The sequence below is a fragment of the Cinclus cinclus genome, chromosome 16, assembly GCF_963662255.1.
Source record: "Cinclus cinclus chromosome 16, bCinCin1.1, whole genome shotgun sequence".
NCBI lineage: Eukaryota > Metazoa > Chordata > Aves > Passeriformes > Cinclidae > Cinclus > Cinclus cinclus.
The window spans coordinates 5,123,023-5,145,232 of NC_085061.1; the positions used below are offsets into that span (position 1 = coordinate 5,123,023).

General features: G+C 47.2%; 1 protein-coding gene across 4 annotated transcripts in view; it reads left to right on the forward strand.

Moving 5' to 3' along the window:
* Positions 1 to 123: 123 nt before the first annotated feature.
* The window catches only part of INTS1 (integrator complex subunit 1), a 27,927-nt gene continuing 5,840 nt past the window's right edge, over positions 124 to 22,210 (forward strand). Inside the window, exons 1-38 of one of the 4 annotated variants that reach the window (XM_062503998.1) lie at positions 124 to 363; positions 498 to 788; positions 1,337 to 1,533; positions 1,748 to 1,885; positions 2,489 to 2,648; positions 2,945 to 3,050; positions 3,320 to 3,506; positions 3,641 to 3,786; positions 4,089 to 4,230; positions 4,570 to 4,746; positions 5,000 to 5,108; positions 5,724 to 5,844; positions 6,465 to 6,542; positions 7,055 to 7,212; positions 8,389 to 8,485; positions 8,904 to 8,995; positions 9,318 to 9,378; positions 9,750 to 9,947; positions 10,225 to 10,354; positions 10,514 to 10,693; positions 10,785 to 10,934; positions 11,499 to 11,678; positions 11,866 to 11,970; positions 12,797 to 12,964; positions 13,279 to 13,390; positions 13,721 to 13,882; positions 14,634 to 14,780; positions 15,118 to 15,216; positions 15,583 to 15,707; positions 16,403 to 16,702; positions 17,228 to 17,387; positions 17,987 to 18,127; positions 18,523 to 18,703; positions 18,787 to 18,910; positions 18,981 to 18,998; positions 19,431 to 19,549; positions 20,528 to 20,615; positions 21,226 to 21,452. In XM_062503998.1, coding sequence (XP_062359982.1) covers positions 306 to 363; positions 498 to 788; positions 1,337 to 1,533; positions 1,748 to 1,885; positions 2,489 to 2,648; positions 2,945 to 3,050; positions 3,320 to 3,506; positions 3,641 to 3,786; positions 4,089 to 4,230; positions 4,570 to 4,746; positions 5,000 to 5,108; positions 5,724 to 5,844; positions 6,465 to 6,542; positions 7,055 to 7,212; positions 8,389 to 8,485; positions 8,904 to 8,995; positions 9,318 to 9,378; positions 9,750 to 9,947; positions 10,225 to 10,354; positions 10,514 to 10,693; positions 10,785 to 10,934; positions 11,499 to 11,678; positions 11,866 to 11,970; positions 12,797 to 12,964; positions 13,279 to 13,390; positions 13,721 to 13,882; positions 14,634 to 14,780; positions 15,118 to 15,216; positions 15,583 to 15,707; positions 16,403 to 16,702; positions 17,228 to 17,387; positions 17,987 to 18,127; positions 18,523 to 18,703; positions 18,787 to 18,910; positions 18,981 to 18,998; positions 19,431 to 19,549; positions 20,528 to 20,615; positions 21,226 to 21,452 — 5,432 coding nt within the window. In that variant the 5' untranslated portion in view covers positions 124 to 305. Of the gene's footprint in view, positions 364 to 497; positions 789 to 1,336; positions 1,534 to 1,747; positions 1,886 to 2,488; positions 2,649 to 2,944; positions 3,051 to 3,319; positions 3,507 to 3,640; positions 3,787 to 4,088; positions 4,231 to 4,569; positions 4,747 to 4,999; positions 5,109 to 5,723; positions 5,845 to 6,464; positions 6,543 to 7,054; positions 7,213 to 8,373; positions 8,486 to 8,903; positions 8,996 to 9,317; positions 9,379 to 9,749; positions 9,948 to 10,224; positions 10,355 to 10,513; positions 10,694 to 10,784; positions 10,935 to 11,498; positions 11,679 to 11,865; positions 11,971 to 12,796; positions 12,965 to 13,278; positions 13,391 to 13,720; positions 13,883 to 14,633; positions 14,781 to 15,117; positions 15,217 to 15,582; positions 15,708 to 16,402; positions 16,703 to 17,227; positions 17,388 to 17,986; positions 18,128 to 18,522; positions 18,704 to 18,786; positions 18,911 to 18,980; positions 18,999 to 19,430; positions 19,550 to 20,527; positions 20,616 to 21,225; positions 21,453 to 22,210 lie in introns of all 4 variants that reach the window. The other 3 variants (XM_062503995.1, XM_062503996.1, XM_062503997.1) reach the window with 3 other exon arrangements.

A 22,210-nucleotide genomic window follows, 5' to 3' on the forward strand; every position in this document is an offset into this window, starting at 1 on the left:
GAGAAGAGGTGCATCAAACATCAAAGAACATAATTTCTTAAGAAAATGTTTACATATTCCACACCTTTCAGCAATCCCAGCCCCTCTCTGACCTCGGGAGCCTCCCTCTCTGACCCCCGGGTGTGCAGTTCCCCCTCCCGCCCGCCAGATGGCGCTGCCCAGCGGGGCGGGACGGACGGGGCGGGCGGTGCCGCTGCGGTGGCGGTTCCGGTTCCGGGTAGCCGTGGCCGTCCGTCGGTCCCGGTGTCTGTCCGTCCGTGCCGGGTGTCTCTCGGTCCGTCCCTGGGCCGGTGCTCGGCGGCGCCATGAACCGGCCGAAGGCGGCGGCCGTGCGGCGGCCCAGCGCCGTGCCCAAGCCCTCCGGTAAGTCCCCCGGGCCCGGGCGGGCGGGGGGCTGCGGGCGCTGTCGCTCCCTGTCCCTCACTGTCGCTCCTTGTCTCTCACTGTTCCTCCCTGTCCCTCGCTGTCGCTCACTGTCGCTGTGTCTCCCCTCGCAGCGCACCCGCCGCCCGGAGACTTCATCGCGCTGGGCTCCAAGGGGCAGAGCGGCGAGGGCAAAGCCGCCGTCACGCTGCTGAAGCCGGCGCCGCCCGGGCTGCCCTCGGAGCGCAAGCGGGACGCGGCCGCTGCCTTGGCGGGCCCGGCGGGGCTGCCCGGCCTCACCAAGCGCCCCAAGCTCTCCTCCACGCCGCCCCTCAGCGCCCTGGGACGCCTGGCAGAGGCGGCCGTGGCGGAGAAAAGAGCCATCTCGCCCTCCATCAAGGAGCCGTCTGTCATCCCCATCGAAGGTGAGGCCTCGCTGCGCTCCTGCCGTCACACGGAGCCTCAGGGAAACGTCTCCTTTCTTTGGAATCTCATCCCAAGAGTCTGCCTTGAAGCCTGCACAGTAATTATGTGCTGTCCTCGAGGGTTTCCTTCCCTGGGTATAGGGCTGAAGTCGAGGTTTTCTCTCCTGTTGGCACTGGGTTGTGCTCATTCTGTCTAACAGTTGTATACGTGAAATACTCCCTTGAGGAAATCTCTAAGTCTGGATTGTGGTATTTTATTCATGTACTTCTTTAGCAAACTCTGGGTCTGGATGATGCCTTTTGAATTGTTACTCTATTTCTGATGTTGGATACATTTGCAGAGACGTGCTAGCATGGAAAAACAATGAAGGGGCATTGTCAGTTGTGAAACAGAACTTTTAATGACAATTGAGTAGGGAAAAGCTATTGCAGGGGGTAAAAGTGAGCTGGTCTGTGCTTTGCTGTCCCTTGGGACTGGTCCTGCAGCACCTCGGGGTGGTTATTTGGCATGAGGGTAAATGCTGATGCCTGTGTGTTGGTGGTTGCAGTTGTCCCCACAGTGCTGCTGGATGAGATTGAGGCAGCAGAGGCAGAAGGCAATGATGACCGTATTGAGGGAGTGCTGTGTGGAGCTGTGAAGCAGCTGAAGATGAACAGAGCCAAACCTGACACCACTCTGTACCTGAGCCTTATGTACCTGGCAAAAATCAAACCAAACATATTTGCTACCGAAGGGGTTATTGAGGTGAGGACTCACAAAGTTGCTGATGGATCATTCCTGCCAAACTGTGAGCAGGGTTGCACTTTCTCTCAGGCCAGAGCATGATCTGCATGGCTTTGTAAATACCAGAGCTCTGTGGCAAGCTCCTGCAATTGGTATTTCCCTTTCTGCAGCTTCTCTGCATGCTTTCTCATCGATGACTTGTTTATTATTTTATTTTTTGTGGGTGTTATTCCAGGCACTGTGCAGCCTACTCCGAAGAGATGCCTCCATCAATTTCAAAGCCAAAGGGAATAGTCTTGTGTCTGTCTTGGCATGCAACCTTCTCATGGCAGCTTATGAAGAGGATGAGAATTGGCCAGAGATCTTTGTCAAGGTTGGTGGACTGAGGGGGCTTCTGCTGGACTGAGGCAGTGGTGGGCAGACTGTATTGGGAAATGTGGATGTGTTGGAGTAGAAGAGCAGCATAGGATTTATTATAGCTGTAGGGAAGAGGGTGGCTAGTGTCCTCTTTTCCAGTGTGGGAATGCAGCTGCAGGAGGCAGAAATTTGAGTCTCGGCCCATCCCTTTAAAGAAAAATCTCCATGGGTTTCTGGAATGTAGCCTCCATTGCCTCTTGTTACCTTATCTCTGCTCTTTTCTGGGATGTCTTTGAAAGTCTGTATTGATGTAAGTGTTGCAGAGACTCCTTACTTTCTATTTGGTGTGTAGGGATTAAAACAGCCCACTAACTTAAAAAGGCTGAGCTGACCAGCCTCTGTATTTTGATGGTAGAAGCTGTTGTAAAGTCTTTTTTGAGAAGGTGCCCAGTAGAGCTTGGGATGTGATGGTGTGTATTTTTAGTCTTGTATGATCATCTGTTTTTCATCCATGCACTGGTTATGCTAGTTTCCTACTCTGTATATTGGGAATCCATAAAAACTCACAAATACTCCTTTAATTAAGCCTGTGAAAAATGGATTGTGCTCCCTGCTGCAGGTGTACATTGAGGACTCCCTTGGGGAGCGCATCTGGGTGGACAGCCCTCACTGCAAGACCTTTGTGGATAACATCCAGACAGCTTTTAACACAAAGATGCCTCCTAAGACCATGCTCTTGCATGGAGAAGTTGGACGTAGTGGAGGGGACCTTAGTGCTGGTAAGAAGATGTTTGGGAATCAGGAACAAAGGTTTAGGGAGAGGATGGAGCCTGCACTGCTTGTTGAGTTGTGAGAATAGTTTGGTACTGGATGGAGTCACATAGGCCAGGCTTTGAGTTCCAGGCATTGCTTTTCTTCTTTATAGGGCTCTTTCATGTCCAGGGGATGTTTGAGGGTAGTGAAAAATGGGCCTGTGTGGGATGCAGAAAGAAGCTGAACAAACCAGAGCACAAGTGATTGACCTCTAGAAAGAGGAGATGTCTGATGGAGTGTGCTGTGTCCTGGTCTCTCTTAGGGAGTAGCCCACACCCTTCCATGACAGAGGAGGAGGACAGCCAGAGTGAGCTGCTGATTGCAGAAGAGAAAATGAGCCCAGAGCAGGCGGGCCAGCTCATGCCCAGGTACAGTGCCTCTTCCTCTCCTAACACAGTTGTGTGCAGGTGTGTCTGTAGATGTGTCTGTGCTCATCCCCCCTGCAGAGCTGTGGCAGGAAGCTCCTTCTCTGTTCTCCTGTGGCACCTGCTGGGGGATGTCGAGCATCAGATAAAACTGGTTCCAGGAGGAAAGAGGAGATGTTTTTGATTTGCAAGTCATACCACAAACAAGAAAGAGTGCTGATCTCTGGATTGGCTTTTGTGGCAATGAGTAAAGTTCAGTTTGTGTGGCCCAGGTACGAAGACCTTGCAGAGAGTGTGGAGGAATATGTCCTAGACATGCTTCGGGACCAGCTAAACCGGCGCCAGCCCATGGACAATGTCTCCAGGAACCTCCTCCGCCTGCTGACAGCAACCTGTGGCTACAAAGAGGTGCGTCAGATGGCTGTGCAGAGGCTGGAGATGTGGCTGCAAAATCCAAAGGTAAGGAGAGGAGCTGTAGAAGCACTACCCTGGTCTGGAATCCAGCCAGGAGGGCTGCATACTGTGTGTATAACCAATTACATTTCTGGTCTGTAACGGTGAGTGGCTGGAGCCTTTCTGCTCTTTTTCTGCAGTTGACCAAGCCAGCTCAGGACTTGCTGATGTCAGTCTGCATGAACTGTAACACCCACAGCTCAGAGGACATGGAAGTTATCTCCAACCTGATCAAAATTCGTCTCAAGCCAAAAGTCCTTCTCAACCACTACATGCTGTGCGTCAGGTGAGTGACTGGGTCTGTGACAGGAAGAGAAAGCACTGTGGGAGATGTGTCCAGGGATGTGACAGTCTCAATGTCTCTGCACAGTGGTTTTAAATACCAGCTTGGGGCATGGAGTGTCTTGTGTTCATTTAAATTAATTTCATTGTCCTAGAAATCTTTCAGTAGTCCTTTGATGTTGTCCTTTGATATGTGCTGTTCCATCCTTTCCACTTTTATGTGCTAAATACTTCAAGGAGAAGTGAAAAGAATGTGTCCAGCTGCAATGAAATGTCAGTTCATGTATCCCTGGTTTTCCCTTGCAGAGAGCTGCTGAATGCACACAGGGATAACCTGGGCACCACCATTAAGTTTGTGATTTTCAATGAGCTATCAAATGCAAGAAATCCCAACAACATGCAGATCCTGTATACTGTGCTTCAGCACAGCTCAGAGCAAGCTCCAAAGGTAGGTGCAGTGTTTTGGATGTCTGATGGTAACCACTGAACCTCACCTGACAGATTTAGTTGTTTTGAGGCTCAGATAAAGCTTTTCACAGATAGCTGTCAGAGTTGTATCGTACTGTTTTGAAATTATATAATTATTGTTGGTAGGAATAAATGTAAATGGACATTTTCTAAGTCCCACATTCTTCGTGATAATGCACTTTCACGAGAGAAACATTCTTACAGCTCCCCAGGGGTCTGAAGGACGGGATACCTCCAGCATGGTTTCCTTGTGTCTCTTCATTTTGTGGATGCAGACCCATTACAGTGCCTTGAAAGTTTTCTCTCTGTGTGCCCCCAGTACCTGGCAATGGTGTTCCAGGACCTGCTGACCACCAAGGACGATTACCTGCGAGCTTCACGGGCTCTGCTGAGAGAGATCATCAAACAGACAAAACATGAGATCAACTTCCAGGCCTTCTGTCTGGGTCTCATGCAGGAGCGGAAGGAGGCCCTATATGCAGAGATGGAATTCAAGGTACCATTTCTGACCCTTGTGCTGCTGGATGTGCCAGTGATGCACTGAGCTCTTCTGTGTCTGCTTTCCTGGCCATTCTTTCTTTTGCTCTCTGGTGTCTGAGTGAGTCATTATTTGTGTGTATCATAGCAGCATTCCCACATCTCATTTCCAAACATCCACGTTCATAATTTTTGATGACAAAACATTTCCAGAAGGCAGCTCTGGCTGTTGCTGTTCAACCCTTTTTTCTTTTATTATTTTCTATTTTAAGGAGCGGTTTGTCATCCACATAACTGACCTGCTAGCTGTCTCCATGATGCTTGGTATCACAGCCCAGGTGAAGGAGGCTGGAATTGCTTGGGACAAAGGAGAGAAAAAAAGTAAGTAGAAGAACCTAGGTTCTCTCTGAGGATGGGCATCTTGGTAGATATCTGCCCCTGATGCTGGGAGTACATCAGCTAGAGTTGGGAGCCTGCTGTAATTCTGGGACTGACAGAGATAGAAGGTGTAGCATTTGCATGGCTGGGTGCTTCTTGTGTCTATGGAAACAGTGGCTGTGAGGCTGGGGAAAGGGAGCTGTGGGTGAAGGGGCCTCAGGCCTGAAGGGGCATCTGTAAGGATTAAAGGGCTGGGAAGACAGGCCTTTGGTGTGGCACTGACATGACTGCTCATATGCCTTCTCACAAAACTGATCCATCTGTGCTTTGTCTTGGGGACTTTGCTGCAGCACATGTCAGAAAGCAAAGAGCATGTTCTGTCAGAGCTGGGGGGCTCAAGTCTTTCTTATGTACTCCTCTGGTTCCCCTTCTCTAGAGGGTGTCCCTGTCTGTGGTGCAGGAATTGGAACAAGGTGATCTTCAAGGTTCCTTATAAGCCAAACCATTCTGTGATTATGTGATTTATTGCTGACGCCTCAGAGTCCTAGTTACTGTCTTGAAACTACCATGCTTCTGATGGGGCCCATGTGTGTATTTTGTGACCTGACTGTTTTTCAGACCTGGAAGTGCTGCGCTCCTTCCAGAACCAAATTGCTGCTATCCAACGTGATGCTGTGTGGTGGCTGCATACAGTTGTTCCATCTATCAGCAAGCTGGCCCCAAAGGACTATGTGCACTGGTGAGAGTCAGCCTGGTCATGTCTGTGCATAACCAGTCCCTTCCCCTACATTGTGATGTATTTTGAAAAACCAGGTATACACAAGGGTTTGGTTAGATTTTTTCCCATTTTCAGATAGGGAACAGAAAGTTTTAGCAGAGTTCAGGCTGGGACTGTCTCCTTCTCTGAAATTCCTTCAGATGCATATGATAATGGAAAAAATTCTGATTTATATTATTTCCGTCCACTCAGTAGGGGACTTTTAGCTATCTGACCAAACAAATTCCCTGTGGACTCCTTGTTTTTTTTGTTTGACATTCTTTTTAAGGCTCTATGGCTGAGAGCTCCACAGGTAGTTTTGTCTTCTGGAGGACAGATGGTATTCTGGGGTCTTGACACAAGGCATTACTGAGGCAGCTTGAGTTAGAATTAAGAGTAAGCAAGAAAAGTTAGCCCAGAGCCCATACTGTATAGTCCTCTCTGTTCTGAATCATGTTGTTACTGTTGCTGGACTCACTTACCTGAGGGGGCTCCTTCATGTGTAGGATGGAAAGCTTTAGCAGGATTTGGGGGAGACTGGACTGTTGTTATGTGTTCTTAAGCCTCACAGATGGTGTTTACTGTCCTCTTCATCTCTACAGCCTCCACAAGGTGCTCTTCACAGAACAGCCAGAAACCTACTACAAGTGGGACAACTGGCCCCCTGAGAGTGACCGCAAGTGAGTGTGGTGGGTGCAGGTGGGGAGCTGCTCTAGCTGGAGGCAGAGGAATGGGTATTTTCTGGTGATCCTTATACAGCTCTGTGTTGGAAAGGCTTGGAACTGTGCTCAGATTTTCTTCATCTGTTACATTGCCATAAAACTGGGTGGTGTTGTTCCACTCTCCATCTGTTCCTCTACCTCCTTCATTCCTGTTCCCTGTGCCAAGCTGTTCTCTGTCTTGACGCTGTAGTTGTAAGGAGGGCAGCCACACAATGTGTGGGTTACTGGGGTAAGGTTAGGGAGCTCAGAGTCAAGGGGCCTGGAGCCTAGAGGTAGAAGGCAATGCAAGTGATACTGAGGTAATAATTTGTTTCAAATAGTTGCATTTGCAGCTGGGGGTCAGGGAAGGTGGGGTAAACTAAACTGTGGTGTATCTTCTGCTCACATGAGTTGTAGGGTCTGTGGAGGGTTCCAGGAGCCGTCAGGCTGCTGACCAAAGAAGTGTAATTGATGGCTGGTGTCTCCTGCAGCTTCTTCCTCCGCCTGTGCTCCGAGGTGCCCATCCTGGAGGACACCCTGATGCGCATCCTTGTGATTGGATTGTCACGGGACCTGCCCCTGGGCCCTGCCGATGCCATGGAGCTCGCCGACCACTTAGTGAAGAGGGCTGCAGCTGTGCAAGCAGATGGTGAGGCTGCACAGAGCTCCCACCAGCGAGTGCTTGCTTCTGTCTCCACGTCCTCCTATAGGCACCCAGGGCTGAGACAGCTCCTACCACCTACCAAAGAGCCTTTGCATCACTTAAAGCATATTTTAGTCGTGATGGCTAAGCATTTGGCTCAAAGCCAGACATGTACTGCTGTTGCTTTCTCACTAGAGAAGCTTCTTATTTTCTCTTAGTGTTTCTCTCTGTTACTAATTTTGTATCGTTGAGTGTTTGGGAAATTAATGGTTGTGTGGAGAATGAAGGACTGTGAACAACCACCCAGAGTTTTGAGTCAGCGGTTTTAAATTCAGTTTAGTCCTTTGTACATACTGTAAAATGAAATTTGTAGGCTATACAAAAATGGAGGGATTGAAAGTTAAATTAATTAACCAATTGTGTACTCTTCCCAAGTCTATTATTGGGACACTTACAGAATAGCAGTTAACAAAAGCAATCTTTACTCTTAACCCTTTTATGAATTCATTTAGCATTGTCTAAATTCCTGCAGAGCTGGGAAATACATCCATTCAGCTGAGCTGTATGTGTTTGTGGCAGAATTGAGGGTGTTGTCAGAGTTTGATTCTAAAGCATTTTACATGCTCTTAGTGCTGACTGGTTAATGGCAAGGACTGATCTTGAACTGCTCACTGCTTGTGGAAGGATCTAGACTTTGCTGTTCAGTATCCTCTCAAAATGTGTCCAGTCTCTCATACAGGATATTAAATCCTGCACCATTTCATATACTGTAAGACTCAGAATTAGAGTGAGTGTGAAAACTTGCAACAAAGTTGAAATGTATTTTTATCTCCTCTGAGCCCCAGAAATTCTGAGCAGATTTGTTGCTTACCTGATGGAGTATATCCAAGTTCTGAAAAAGTTGTAAGTATCATATTGGAGGCATTTGGGAAAAAAGGCACCCTTAAGAATTTAAACCAGATTGCTGCTGGAAAGCACCATATCCTTATATATTGAGTTATAGGATTTTTTATGTGTTGTTGCTCTTTAAATGTTGATTTTTTGTTTCTGTAATATCTTGAGAGCAAGCCCACAATAACACAGTTGCTTGAAGTAAAATTTTTTTTATACCGTGTTGCTTTTCTTGTAGGACTTTCAGGCAGGTAGACATGTCAATAACTTGTTCAGTCTTTTCTTCTCCAGATGTTGAGGTCCTAAGGGTAGAAAGAATCCAGCTGATCGATGCAGTCTTAAATCTGTGCACTTATCACCATCCAGAGAATATCCAACTACCCCCAGGGTAAGACTTATCACACAGATAATCTTGCTGTGATCTAGCTCACTTTCACCTTGTGACTAACATTCCCAGCTCACAGATTTTAAAATGTTTTTCTCTATTAAAATTTGTAATAGCAAAATGACAAGGAAGCTTTTTCAGGGTCATGTTCAGGTGAGCATTTTTCTAGAGCAATCAAGACCTGAGTCATGGAATGTACTTTGGTCTGCAAGCACTGACCTTTCTGCCCTAGAAATCTTCAGCTGAATCCTGCTGTCCCTCCTGAAAGGATTTTTGTGTGTGGGAAGGTGTCTTTTTGTTGGAAAAAGTACTGAACTGGCATGATTGAATCTAAACAGTGCATGATTAAGGAGAAAAGCAGACTTGAGATGGGCTTAAGGAACCAAATTTGACCACTTACCTCTATGGATGGCTTTTGCAGGTACCAGCCTCCAAATCTAGCTATTTCTACTCTCTATTGGAAAGCCTGGCCTCTCCTGCTTGTAGTGGCTGCATTCAATCCTGAAAACATTGGTGAGTGTGAACATTTCCCAGGATACCAGTTCTGCTGCAAGAATTGGCCAGGTTGCTTTCTGCAGGAGTCTGGTTGCTTGTGTGCAAGGCCTGTGCTGGATTGGTGAGGTAACTGCAGTTAAATAACAGTGTATCCCCTATGGGTGAAAAATGCATGGAGGTGGGATTTGGACCAGTGTGTGGCTGGAATTGCCTTGTTTGTGCTCTGAGTGTTAGAGCTGTTCGCAGGTGACTTTGTGTCTCCTCACCTTGGAATGTGTTAGAATATATGAAGGCTCTATTTTTTTTTTGCTGTATTCCATGTTGTTCTTCTCTGCTGCAGGTCTGGCTGCATGGGAGGAGTACCCCTCTCTAAAGATGCTCATGGAAATGGTCATGACCAAGTTAGTATGCTTAAATCTCTACATATATCAAACAGACCACTGAAAACACACATTTCTGAATTAAATTTGTGCCATGCGACTCCTTCCTTTCCAGTGGGACTTGTGTAAAATAAACTGGCATCAACACTGCAGTTGGAGTGGGAAAAGTGCCTTCCCTTGACAAAAATATTATAAGCAAGGGAATAAAGCTGAGAAAAAGGGGGAGGGGAGAGGGATGACTGCTGTGCCTTGCTGAGGCTCCACTGAGAAACTACTTGTTTTTTTCTACATTGTCTTTCAAAAATCTAGGTCCTATGTTTTTTCTGACTGTGGTTCATGAATTTTGAATGGAACAAGATAACCATTTCCTTTTTTAAAACTTATTTTCTCAGTAATTATTCCTATCCTCAATGTACCTTGACGGATGAGGAGACACGCACAGAGATGATTAATCGTGAACTTCAAATCTCCCAGAGAGAAAAACAGGAGATTCTTGCATTTGAGGGTCATCTGGCAGCTGCATCCACAAAACAAACAATTACAGAAAGCAGTAGCCTCTTGCTGTCCCAGCTGACAAGTCTGGACCCTCAGTAAGTAGCCTTCTGCATTCTGTTATCTTCATGAAATCCTAGTTAACAACACTAGTCAGGAAACCCTGCTCCTCCACAGGGTGGGAAAGAAGAACCCTGTGGTGTGGTAGCCCATGGGATCACAGAATCATAGAATGGTTTTGGTTGGAAGATCATCTGGTTCCAACCTGCCTGCCACCTTCCTATAAATCCCTCCTGCACTACAGAACTGACTGATCCTCATCACATCAGAGCGAAAGTCTGTGAGCCTGTGGGTAACTTGCTGTTTCTGTGGCAGGGGCCCCCCTCGCAGACCTCCACCACATGTCCTGGAGCAAGTGAAAAGTCTGAACCAGTCGCTTCGCTTGGGCCACCTTCTGTGTCGCAGTCGCCATCCTGACTTTCTTCTCAACATCATTCAAAGACAGGTGGGCTGTGGTGGGACTGGATCCCTCGCTTCTGAAACTTGAACAGAGTGAGGGGCAAAAGGAAGCTATGTGGGATTAGGGGAAGGTGGTTTGCCGCTCAGGAATTAGATGATCAGTGTGCTGCATCTATGTGCTGATCTTTTTACTCAACCTTCCCAGGCCTCATCACAGTCAATGCCATGGCTGGCAGATCTGGTTCAGTCCAGTGAAGGGTCCTTGGATGTCCTGCCTGTGCAGTGTCTTTGTGAGTTCCTGCTTCATGATGCTGCTGATGAATCGACCTCAGGTGAAGAAGAAGAGGAGGGTGAGAGTAAGGACCAGCGTGCCAAGAAACGCCAGGTGAGCAGTTTCTTGGGAATCCCTTCTGTTACCTACTTTCTGTGCATCCCAGAATTTATTTCACTGGACAGACCAACTTATCACCCCACAGAGACAACAGAAACAAAGGCAGTTGCTTGGACGCTTGCAAGATTTGCTGTTGGGACCCAAAGCAGATGAACAGACAACCTGCGAGGTGCTTGACTACTTCCTGCGGCGCCTGAGTTCCTCCCAGGTGGCTTCCCGGGTCCTGGCCATGAAGGTGAGCAGAATGAAAATCGTCTTGACTAGGGTCTGTCTGAAGCCCAGGGCAGAGCCCTAGGTTGTCTTGAGTCCAGAGCCAGCACAGTGAAATTGTTGCATGTCATCCTTCTTCAGTGATTTGTTTCAATCTCCAAACCCCATCAAATACACTTCTGCTCCCTGCTGCTCGGAAGTTATTGTTCAGCAGCTAAGTTGTATTTAGGATAGAGCTGGATTTTACCTGGTTTCCTGTGAAGTTCAGGTGCAGACTCGGGAGATTACATGCCGTGTGGAGTAATTGGCAGAGGCTGTTGCCTGTGAGGGGTGTGAGTAAGTGCCTGGTGCTCTGAAGCATAGACAAGGCAAAGAGAATTGCAAGGAGCTCAGAAAGATCATGCTCAGACTGAAACTGCAAGCAGGGTATCTGTAAAGAAAACACATTGTATGAGCTGAAACCTGTTGTGTGCTGCATGTGGATCATTCTGTGGCGTTTGAAGCATGTTTCTATTATATTCACTAGTATGAAACTAGCAGTCCAGCTGTGGCTTCGTATGCAACAGCCATGTCTGTGTGACTTGCATAGGGCCTGTCCTTGGTGCTGTCAGAAGGAGGAATGCGTGATGGGGAGGAGAAGGATCACCCCATGGAAGAAGACTCTGGTGATTCTGAGCTGCTGCAGGGATATCAGTGGCTGCTGAGGGACCTCCCGAGGCTGCCACTGTTTGACAGTGTGAGAGCCACTACAGCTCTGGCCTTGCAGCAGGTGGGTGGAAGCAGCTGAAGGGAGAAGTGTCAAGCTTGTTCTTTTTCTTCTAGTGCTGAAACAGATCTAAAAAAACTGGATCTGGCTGTGATATTTACATGTTTACGTGCTTGCGGAAGAGTTTTGCTTATGCTGGTGCTTGTTTTCATTAAATCCTGATTTCTAATGAAAGGAATTCTCATTCTAGGCCATCCACATGGAGACAGATCCCCAGACCATCAGTGCTTACCTGGTGTACCTCTCCCAGCATGCCCCAGTGGAGGAGCAGGGACAGCACAACGACCTTGCTCTGGTGAGAGGAGGGATTGTGTGGGGGATACATGGCATGTCCCAGGACAGTGGTAGGCATGGGACTTGCTGTACCGCCAGGATGAGGTCTGGGGAGCGTGTCACTCTGATAACTGCATGTTTGTGTCTCTGTGCATGGGTTGAAAGGCAGACCTGTGTCTTTGGTTTATATAGTGAAATGGCAAACAGAGCAATAACCTCCAGTGCAGCAGCTCATCAGCTGGAATGGAGAATGAAAGAGTGGATAGAGGTTTGATGGAAATCCCACCACCTGGCAGTGTTTCCTAAGTAAGCAGGTGCTAAACCTGCAGTCATATGTGTTTGGGGAGAGAATGGGAAGTCAGGAATTTCAGTGGTGGGATATATACTCCCCTGTAACCAAAATATATATTTCTGGGTTTATTTGCTTGTGTGTGTTTTGTTCTTTTTAGAAAAGCTTTTGGTGATTTTTTTAAATTATTTTTTCTCTTTTTTTCTGCCTGGGTGCTTTTTTCATTGCTTTTAAGATGCATGTGCTGATAGTGTCTCTGTTTAGATACATGGAGGAGGTTGAATGATAAGTGTCAGTAGATCTTTCTCTTCAGAGGAATGCTATGTAAATGTTTACTTTGCAATGGGGTGCATCAGAAGGCATCTGTGCTTCCCTGGGGCACTGTAAGATGCATGCAAAGCACTGGCCTTTTCCCTCCTGTGTCAGTTCTACTCTTGACTCCACAAGCTGATCTCCGGAATGCTGTGTACTGGGCTGATGATGGGAACTGGAGAGCATGTTGCAATGAAACAGGACTGTGTTTTGCAGTAAAGACCTCCTGGATGGTTTTTCCTTGCAGGATGTTGCACGACTGATCGTGGAGCGCTCCACCATCATGTCCCACCTGTTCTCCAAGCTCTCCTACAGTGCTGAGTCAGATGCAGTGCTCGTGGCTCTGCTCTCCATCTTCTCTCGCTACATCAAGCGCATGCGGCAGAGCAAGGAGGGCGAGGAGGTGTACAGCTGGGTGAGTGCCTCCTGCCTTGTCCAGCAGGTCACAGACTGGGCAGGTTAACAAAACACAAGCCCTTTTTGGGTTACTCAGTTTGAATAAACCAAGTCCAGTTCAAGAATTCCCTGATCTGAAAATAATCGAATTGTGGCATAGTATCAGAGCCAAGTCTATGTGTTTGTAAAAAGCCTTTTTAACTTTTCCCCAAGTATCTTTTGTGGCCACTGTTGGAGATATTGGTAATTATGGTCTGAATAAATTTGTCCATTCTCATGTTCTCCTTTCTCTCCTTGCCTTTGCTCATCCTGTCTTTTCCTGCATTTTTCCAGTCAGAGTCCCAGGATCAGGTGTTTCTTCGTTGGACTAGTGGGGAAACAGCCACCATGCACATCCTTGTGGTCCATGCTATGGTTATTCTCCTGACACTGGGGCCACCTCAAGGTTGGTGAAGTATGCTCATATATTTTTAGGGGGTAATGGTCAATACAGGGTGGCTTTTCTCTGTCTGCTGTCTCCTAACAGGTCAGGCTGGTGTTAATCCTTCTACTCACAGACTTGACCCTTGCAGTACATGTTTGTAGCTGTAAGATTTAGTAGAACATTGCATCAGAGAGTGAAGAATTTGCAGGCTGATTTATTTTTTTCTTTTTTGCCTTCTGCAGACATCAGGAAATACCAAAACAATGGTGTGTTCTGGTGTATTGATAGAGAAGGGCAGGGCATTCTAGGTATTTGTGAACATGGGAAATAATCTTTTTATCCACTCTTAAGCAGGGGATGGTGATTTTTACACCTTACTGGATATATGGTTCCCGGAGAAAAAGCCCCTTCCAACTGCTTTTCTGGTTGACACCTCCGAGGAGGCTCTGCTGCTCCCTGACTGGCTGAAGCTGCGGATGATCCGCTCCGAGGTCCCACGTCTCGTGGATGCAGGTGAGCCTGTGCCATGTTCGTTGGTGTTTTAAAGCCTGCTGAAAGGAAAGGGAGAGACTTCCCTTCTCAAGTGTGCCTAGCCATCCTGCTTGGATGCCTTTGGATGGAGCCATCTGTCACTGTTACTTTTAAAGTAGGGGAGTGAGCCTGAATGGATATTGCCCTTTCTGTGAATTTTAAAGGAATGGGAGACTCTGAATTGAGGTCCCATCTCTTTTTACAGTTCAGATGGACCTAAGCTATGCAAACACCAGACAGCAGGCACAGCACTGTGGAAAGCTGTGCCTAAAGGATGTAAGCTAAACCTCTGGTTGCTCTGGTCCTCGTACCACTCATCAGTGCTCTCTTTCTTCTTGGTATTCAGAGCTTTCATCCTATTTTGCTAATTAAATGACAGCTGTCTATAGCCAATGATTCAGTTATTCAATAATTCCTGCCTGCAGCCATCAAGAGATAGGGTGGAAGTTATTTTTTAATACGAATGATTGCATTACTGAGGTTCTAATAAAATTAAATAGAAGATCAGATTAGCCAGTGAGTGAATTAACTGGAAGATGCAATAAGGCAGCAATGATTTGCAGAGGAAAGAAAATATAGTAGGCAGCTGTCAGACTTCTGCCTTTAGGCTCTCTGCAGTCCTGTCATTAATGTGTCACTGTTGGTCCAGACAAAAGCATAAAGATCAGGTAATAAAGATGACCCTCTGTGGGCAGTTCAGAGGTCTGAGGACTCAGTGTTTGTCTTATTTCAGCCCTGCAGGACCTGGAGCCACAGCAGCTGCTTCTGTTTGTTCAGTCCTTTGGAATCCCAGTTTCCAGCATGAGCAAACTTCTGCAGTACCTGGATCAGGCAGTATCTCATGACCCACAGACACTGGAGCAGAACATCATGGACAAGAGTAAGCGCTACAGATGAGACTGGCTAGGCCTTTAACTTTTCTTGAACAGTTTCCATGAGTGTCTCCTGTGACTTCCTTGGAAAAATCCAAGCTAGTTCAGCGAACTTTGTTGTATTTCCCAAAATAGAGGAGGATTTTTTTGGGTTGGAATGTATGGAGTCAAAAAGTACTTTGGAAGGTACTTTGTAACAAACGAAGTTTTCAAGGCATCTTGTTTACAAAGTCTGTGGGAGCAGCAGATTCTCTTGTCTGTGGGAGCTGTACAAACAGCCAATTCTGTCCTGCTTTACTGAAGAGGGCAAGATGATGACATGCTCTTATTTCCTCCTTTTTTCAGACTACATGGCTCATCTTGTGGAAGTTCAACATGAGAGAGGAGCAACAGGAGGCCAGACTTTCCACTCCCTGCTTACTGCCTCCTTACCAGCCCGCCGAGGTATTGCCTGGGGTAGCCTAAATGTCACAGTAATCTTTGAACTTCCCTCCTTTGTTTCTCTTGAGAAGAGCAGGCATAGGTGTCTTTAAAAGCAGTTGTGTTGCAATAAACCAGCAAGCTGCAGTTAAGACGCCAGTCCTTCCTAGAATGCTTCTGGCAAAGAGAAATTCTAATATTTTTGGAATTTATTACAGTGAGTTTTTCTGAGTCATATGGAAAAGTAGGTCTTTCTTGGAATTAAGAGAAAAACTGCTGAATTCCTCAGTAGTTAAGAGATAGTAAAGCTGAAGGTGATCTGATATTGGGGCTCCAGATGCGATCTATCATAACAGAATTTTCCTTTTTTTCCTTTTATTCCTCTTGCAGACAGTGCTGAGACTGCAAGGTCAAAATCTAGTCCTGAAAACTCTCAAAGTCAGAGCCGGATCCGGGCCTTGAGCCAGGTCCGTGTTCTGGGCCCAGAAGATGATCTGGCAGGCATCTTTCTGCAGGTACTGTTACAACTTCCAGCTGAGTAACTGCTTCCATGCAGCTGCTTTATAAAATCCATTTATCTTATACTTACATCTTGTGACTCCTTATCCTGCAGCGTTTGCAGGCAATAAATATGAAAGCACTGATGCATTCAGACCTGCGTCTGTGCCATTACAGCCTGGTGGTGTTGATACTGGCAAGAATTTTTTCTTGCAGTTACAATGTGATGTAGCTTTTGATCATGCCTGGTACCTACTAGCATGTTGCTGTCTCTGCACCTTGTTTGTTCTGTGCATAGAGCCTTTCCTCTCAGCAGTGCATGCAGGATTTGTGAAATGCTCACAGGGCTCTGGCAGCAAAGCTGTGTGCAAACAGCATTTGTACTCTGGCTTGTCTGCTTACAGAACTTCCCTCCCTCCACTGACTCCAGAAGGAGCCTACAGGGAATTAATTGGCCAAGTCAGTTGTTGGTGTTTGGGTAGCAGGATTCCCCTGCAGTGTCAGTGTTGACAGTCATGTTGGGGTTGCAGAGATGCTGCTTATGTTCATGTGCCAGACACTAGAATGTAGAAAAAGCTGTATCAGAAGGTTCCCACTAGCCTACAGTCAGTATAACTGTACAAGGTAAATCACTCCTCTGCCTCAGAGTGTTCATGGTACTGCAATTCTTTCATTGTCTGTCATAAACGTACTCCCTGTTGTATCCCCGCAGCTTTTCCCACTGACCCCGGACTCACGGTGGCAGAACTCCAGCCTGCGGCCGCTGGCCCTGGCACTGCAGCAGGCACTGGGGCAGGAGCTGGCCCACATTCGCCAAGGGGCCACGCCGGCCGGCGGGGCCACGGCGAGCGGGGCCGAGGCCAGCGGGGCCACGGCCAGCGGGATCTCGATGCGGCTGCTGCAGGCCGTGGCTGCGCTGCTCAATTCCGCACACAGCGGCGCCCTGGTCATGGCCATGCATCGCCACCACTTCATCTCCTGCCCGCTCATGCGCCAGCTCTACCAGTACCACGTGAGTGGCTTTGGGAGCATTTGAGAAAGAGGGGTGAGGGGGAAACGGGAAATCTGCAGTGAATCTGCTCTGCTGTGTCCACATTTTGTAATGTTCAGCTCAGATTGCCTGGCCGTGGGCATTTGGATGCAGGCTGGCCACATTAGCCTGGCACTGCTGAGATTAGTTGGAGTTAGTGTACCTTACCTAGCCTGGTAACCATTTTTTGCATTTACAGCTGTAGGTTTCTGCTGGTTTTGGGATCTCTAGTCTGTGCTGTTCTATAGTGTTGGACATGTCTTGCAAGCCTGGGCATTTGCAGACGGTTTGAGAGCTGAAGTCTAATTCATAGTGTCATAAAGTGGTTTGGGTTGGAAGGGACTTTAAAGATCACCTAGCTCCAGTTGCCCTGCACCTTTCACTATCCCAGGTTGCTCCAAGCCCATCCAACCTGGCCTTGAACACTTCCAGGGATGGGGAGTCCAGAATCTCTGGGCAACCTCTGCCAGCGCCTCACCACACTCACTGTAAAGAATTTCTTCCCAGCGCTGCATGCCACGGGACACTGCCTTCTCCTCGCTGTTCTTCAAAGTGCTCATGCAGATGCTGCAGTGGTTGGAGAACCCCGCGGTGGAAGATGGTCCCCTGCGAGCTCAGCTGAAGGCCTTTGCTGTGCAATACTCCTCAAGGCACAGGATCAGTGATGGTACTGACACTGGGCAGCTTATGGGACTCAGAGGGGACAAAGTGGGCAGAAAGAGACGAACAGAACTGGGCCTGTAGCAGGATGTGTCCTGGGCAGCCAGGTGTCATAGGAGTTACAAAAGTAGCACACTGCTGCAGAAACTCTTTGAGGCTGTGAGCAAGTGCTTTAGCTCTGGGGGCTTGCTGTAGATACCTGCTAGCATCTCACCAAGCACAGCAGATCTCTCAGGGAAAACTTAAAATTTCTCAGGCCAGGAATTCTATTTGAGTTGTTGTTTTGGTAGATAAGCGTGCAGGAATGCCTCTGGAACAAGGTCACATGATGACTTGTAGAGTTCTTTATCATCTGCCATCTCTTGGGAGCAGGATCTAATCAAGAGCTTGAGCATGGAAATGGGTTTGTGGTTACAGAGCTTTTAGCTGCATGTCCCTGTAACGTGCAGGAGAGCTGTCAGGGGTTGTGGCCATAAATGGCAGTAGAATGTATATTTGTATGTTTGAGTAGTTGTGCCCTGGAGCCACATGGGGAATCTGTAGGAGGGAAGTCTGATGTGGGGGTTGGCTTGTCTCTGTGATGCCAGTGCTGTGATTTCATTACAGTTCGAGGTGGCTTTTTGCACCTCACAGAAGCTCTTTCTTTCCGTCGTGACCCTGACTTGATCAGCTCCACGGTCTGTGCCATCATTGCAACCCTGAAATCAGGAGAGAAGTGTAATGTGGAGCCAGAGCTCATCAGCAAAGGTATGGATGTCCTTCTCCTCTCCTTCTTTGCAGCAGCACCCTGAACTTCCAGCCCAGCAAGGCAGTGCCTTCTGTGCCTACAGCCTACTGTGCAGGCTGTGGGAATCTGCCTTCTCCCTGGATCAGAAAATATGAACTGATCTAAGCTTGGCCCTATCTTGTATCACCTCCTTTCCCCCACTGTATGTGGGTTTATAAACTGTGATCTGGGGCTGGGATTAAGTCTCTGAGCAAACTGTTGGTTTCCACTAACAAAAATAGAAATGGAATTACTATCCCAGTAAAATGTCTTCCCTCTTCCTCACTGAACCTAACTTCAGGAATAATACTTGCAAGGCTCCATACCTTTCACCACATCCTGAAGTTAACGAGTGGCATCTTTCTCCCTCTGCCAGTCCTTCAAGGTCTGATTGAAACCCACTCTCCGTACCTGGAAGAGCTCCTGATTGTCCTCTTCTCAGCTACTGTTGAGACCACTGCCAGGAGTCCTGCCATGAAACCAATTGCTGTGGTGTGCTCCTTGTTGCTCCAGGACAAAGAAGAAACACCAGTAAAGAAAGAGGTGGAGAGTTGCAGGTGAGCCAAGGCAATGGTGGGAATTCATGGGTAGATTTGGGTGCATGGTGTCACCAGTGACACTGGCTTCGCTTTGTCCACAGTGCTGAATCAGCTTGGCCAGGGCCTGCCTCTGGCCTTCTCAATGACTGGCTGGAGATGTTGGACCCAGAGGTCATCAGCAGCTGCCCGGATCTACAGCAGAAGCTACTGTTCTCCTGGAACAAAGTAAGAATTGTTGGGCAGAGGGCTGTGCTGAAAGGACTTTCTGGGGATCCTGACCTGCCCCTGGAAACAGGGCAAGGGCTGGTTTTATGTTTTGCCACAGGTTACTCTATGAGTTCCAAAGCAGTACTAGGAGGACAGTTCTGTGCAAGGCTCACATTTCTCAGTGCAGGCCTTATGTTTCCTCTTATCTTTATATTTCCTCAGCTGTGTTCTTTTAAGGACTTCAGAGTGCTTTACAGATACAACACAGTACCATAACAACCCAGCCAGCTGTGTTTTTGTTGGTATTTTTGCAGACAGATCAATAGTTTGCCGAAAATGCCACGCCAAAGTTAAGGCCGGAACTGAATTTCACATCTGATGCCATTTTCTGTCAGAAAGTGCTGCCCTAAATCCTCATGCTGTCTGTGCTGTCTGCCCTCCTGGATTGTCATCCTTCTGCAGTACACATGGCACGTCCTACAGCCACCTTGCTACCAGGATCTGTTCATTACATCTCTTCCTCTCTTGGTGCTTCCAGGCAGGGTCCCAGGTGCCCTCCTTCCGCCCTTACCTCTTGGCTCTTCTGACTCACCAGTCCAGCTGGACCACACTGCACCAGTGCATCAGGCTGCTGCTTGGCAGGAACAGGGAGCAAAGGTGAGTCTTGTTTGTCAGGTCTAGCCTAGGGATTGAGTTGGGCAACTCTTTCTGTCTGAGAGAATACAAGACCTGCCATGTACATGATGTGTCTGCCAGGAGATGTAAGTCAGCCAAAAATAGACTTTGTGAGAAGGATGCAGATTTCAATCCTGCTGATTTGTGTACCTTGATATAAATATTACCTACTGTTTGATGGAAGCAGCACATAAAGATTTGGCTGTGTTCTAAACAGGAAGTGCTAATTGTGAGTAATCCATCTTGCATTGCCCTTGTTGATAATCTTTATGAACACAAGATTTGAAGGATGTCTTGGATAGCAAACTGAGGGCTGTCTCTGTACCTGGGCAGGCTCTGATGGATTTTTTGGTTGTACTAAATTCCATTTCCAGTCTTTTCTCTAACCCTTTCATGACATCAGCCTCCCAGTTTTGATCTCTGCAGCAGCCCTAGCTGTCAGCTTCTATACACAGCTTTCAAACATTGAAGTTTCAGTGTAGTACTATTGTTACAGTTATGTACCAGGAAATGCTAACACCTAATAACAGCAATACTTTAAAAACTGGTAATATTTCAGTTCATTATTTTATTTTTAATTTCTTTCTCAAAATTACATTAATTTCTCAGTTCACGGTCTGTGATAGGGACAGTAAGGTCACTGGTCTGATAATACCAACTGTTTGTGTTGATGAGCAACTTCTGGCCTTGGTGCAAGACTCCATGTAACCCCCACACTTGCTGAAAGCCACTTGTTCTTCTCTGTACCCTGTGCTGTGTTTATTGCAACAACTATTTAGTCATAATCTGGGAACAGAACCAGCCCCTTTCTCGGGACTTAATAGATCCTATTTTTACATTTGCAGATGTTTCTTTCTTCACAGCACTCATCATGTTTAGTGATGCTTCCATGTGTTTGTGTGCTGCCCAAGGGTTGTGTTGACTATAACTGCAGATCTGTCTTCTTTTGTCTTCTGGCAGGTTTGACCCAACTGCATCCTTGGATTTCCTGTGGGCCTGTATTCACATTCCTCGAATCTGGCAGGGAAGGGACCAGAGAACTCCTCAGGTATTGGTTCAGTTCTTCCAAGATTCCTATCTGGATGGAATGAGAGGCAGTGTTTTCACAGTGCCTGATTTTTCCATGGCCAAGAGGTGGCTGGAGTGATTCAGGTGCAGTGTGCCAAGTCTGCTGCCTGTACCTCAGCTGGTTACTTAGCTGCTCTGCTGTTGCATATTACAGTGGCAATTTAGAGTCCAAAAAGCTGATAAGAATACGTAAAGTTTGCCCACTTGGCATTTCTCCTGCAGCAATTGCCACAATATCTGGTAAAGGCACAAGGCTGGAGTGGCAAGCAAGCTTAAAACCCAGCACAGCATAATTGCCTTTTTACAAAGAAAAGGAGGCTGTGTCTCTTCTCCACAGAATTTCTTTGGTTTGGTGACTGAATTTTGCTTTCTGACCCATCACACATGCTGAGAAGGAAGTAAATGAAGAAGTAGAGGAGGGGTAAAGAGGTTTTACTTTGGGTTGTGATGCTTTCAGAGCTCTAGTTATGGGGCTGTTCTTAAGTCTGGTTCTAAGATGTTCCATTCCAGTTGGGGAAGGTGTGACTAGAAGGAACTAAGGATCTTGGGATTTGGTGAGGAATCATTTGGGGTGTTCTCTTGCATTGCAGAAGCGCCGTGAGGAATTTGTGCTCCACCTGAAGGCATCAGAACTGATCAGCATGGTGGAGCTGATCCTGGCTGAAGCAGAGACCAGATACCAGAACACTGACGAGGCCTCCTGCACACTCATCCAGTCTCGACTGCCATTGTTGCTCAGTTGTTCTCATGGAGACCTGGAAAACATTAAAAAAGTAACAGAATATTTGACCAGCTGCATCCAGCAGTGGGGAAGTAGGTGAGGCTGCAAATGAGGAGCATTGTCTGTCTGCTGGAATTGTAGCTTTTGGGCACAGGCAGGCAGGTAATGATGAGACTTGCCAGTATGTCTTCATTAAGAATATCATGTTCCAGAGCCTGTATGAAAAGTGCATACTATCCTCCCTGAAGTTTGGGGGAATAACAAGTGGTTATAAGTGACCAGAAAGCTGACCTCAAAAGTGAAATTTAAGGGCCCTTTTGCTTTTAGGACTTCAGAATTAAATTCTTGACATGCTTGGGGTTTTTTTTCTTTCGTTCTTTAAGGCAATGGTTATTTTTAATTACTAATGTGGGATTTCTTGTCTACTCATCCCTTGAGTCACTGCTTGTAATACATCCTGCTTCTGACTTGCTTTCAAAGCTGAATGGAGACCAAATTGTTTCCTAACAGCTAATTTAGGACTGTGGAAAGAACAGGAAGATGATGGTTTTGTGGTAGTGAAAGGAACTGACCTAATTCCAACCTTGCTTATGGTGATATTAAGAAAGATTCTGAGTAACTGTTGTTTTCTGCTGCCTCCCAGTACAGACTATGTCAGGGATCTACAGGGGTTTCAGGTGTGTAGAGAATGTGTTGGTTACCCTGAATAGTTGTGGTTCTGACTTCTTTTCCAACTGGGATGGGGCTGGCCCTGAGTACCACATGCAGGAACTCGGCACTGGAGATGTAAGCAGAGCTTTCTTGTCCTGTGCCCTTTGGAGCTGCAGTTTTCTGACTCCAAATGGCCTTGTGAT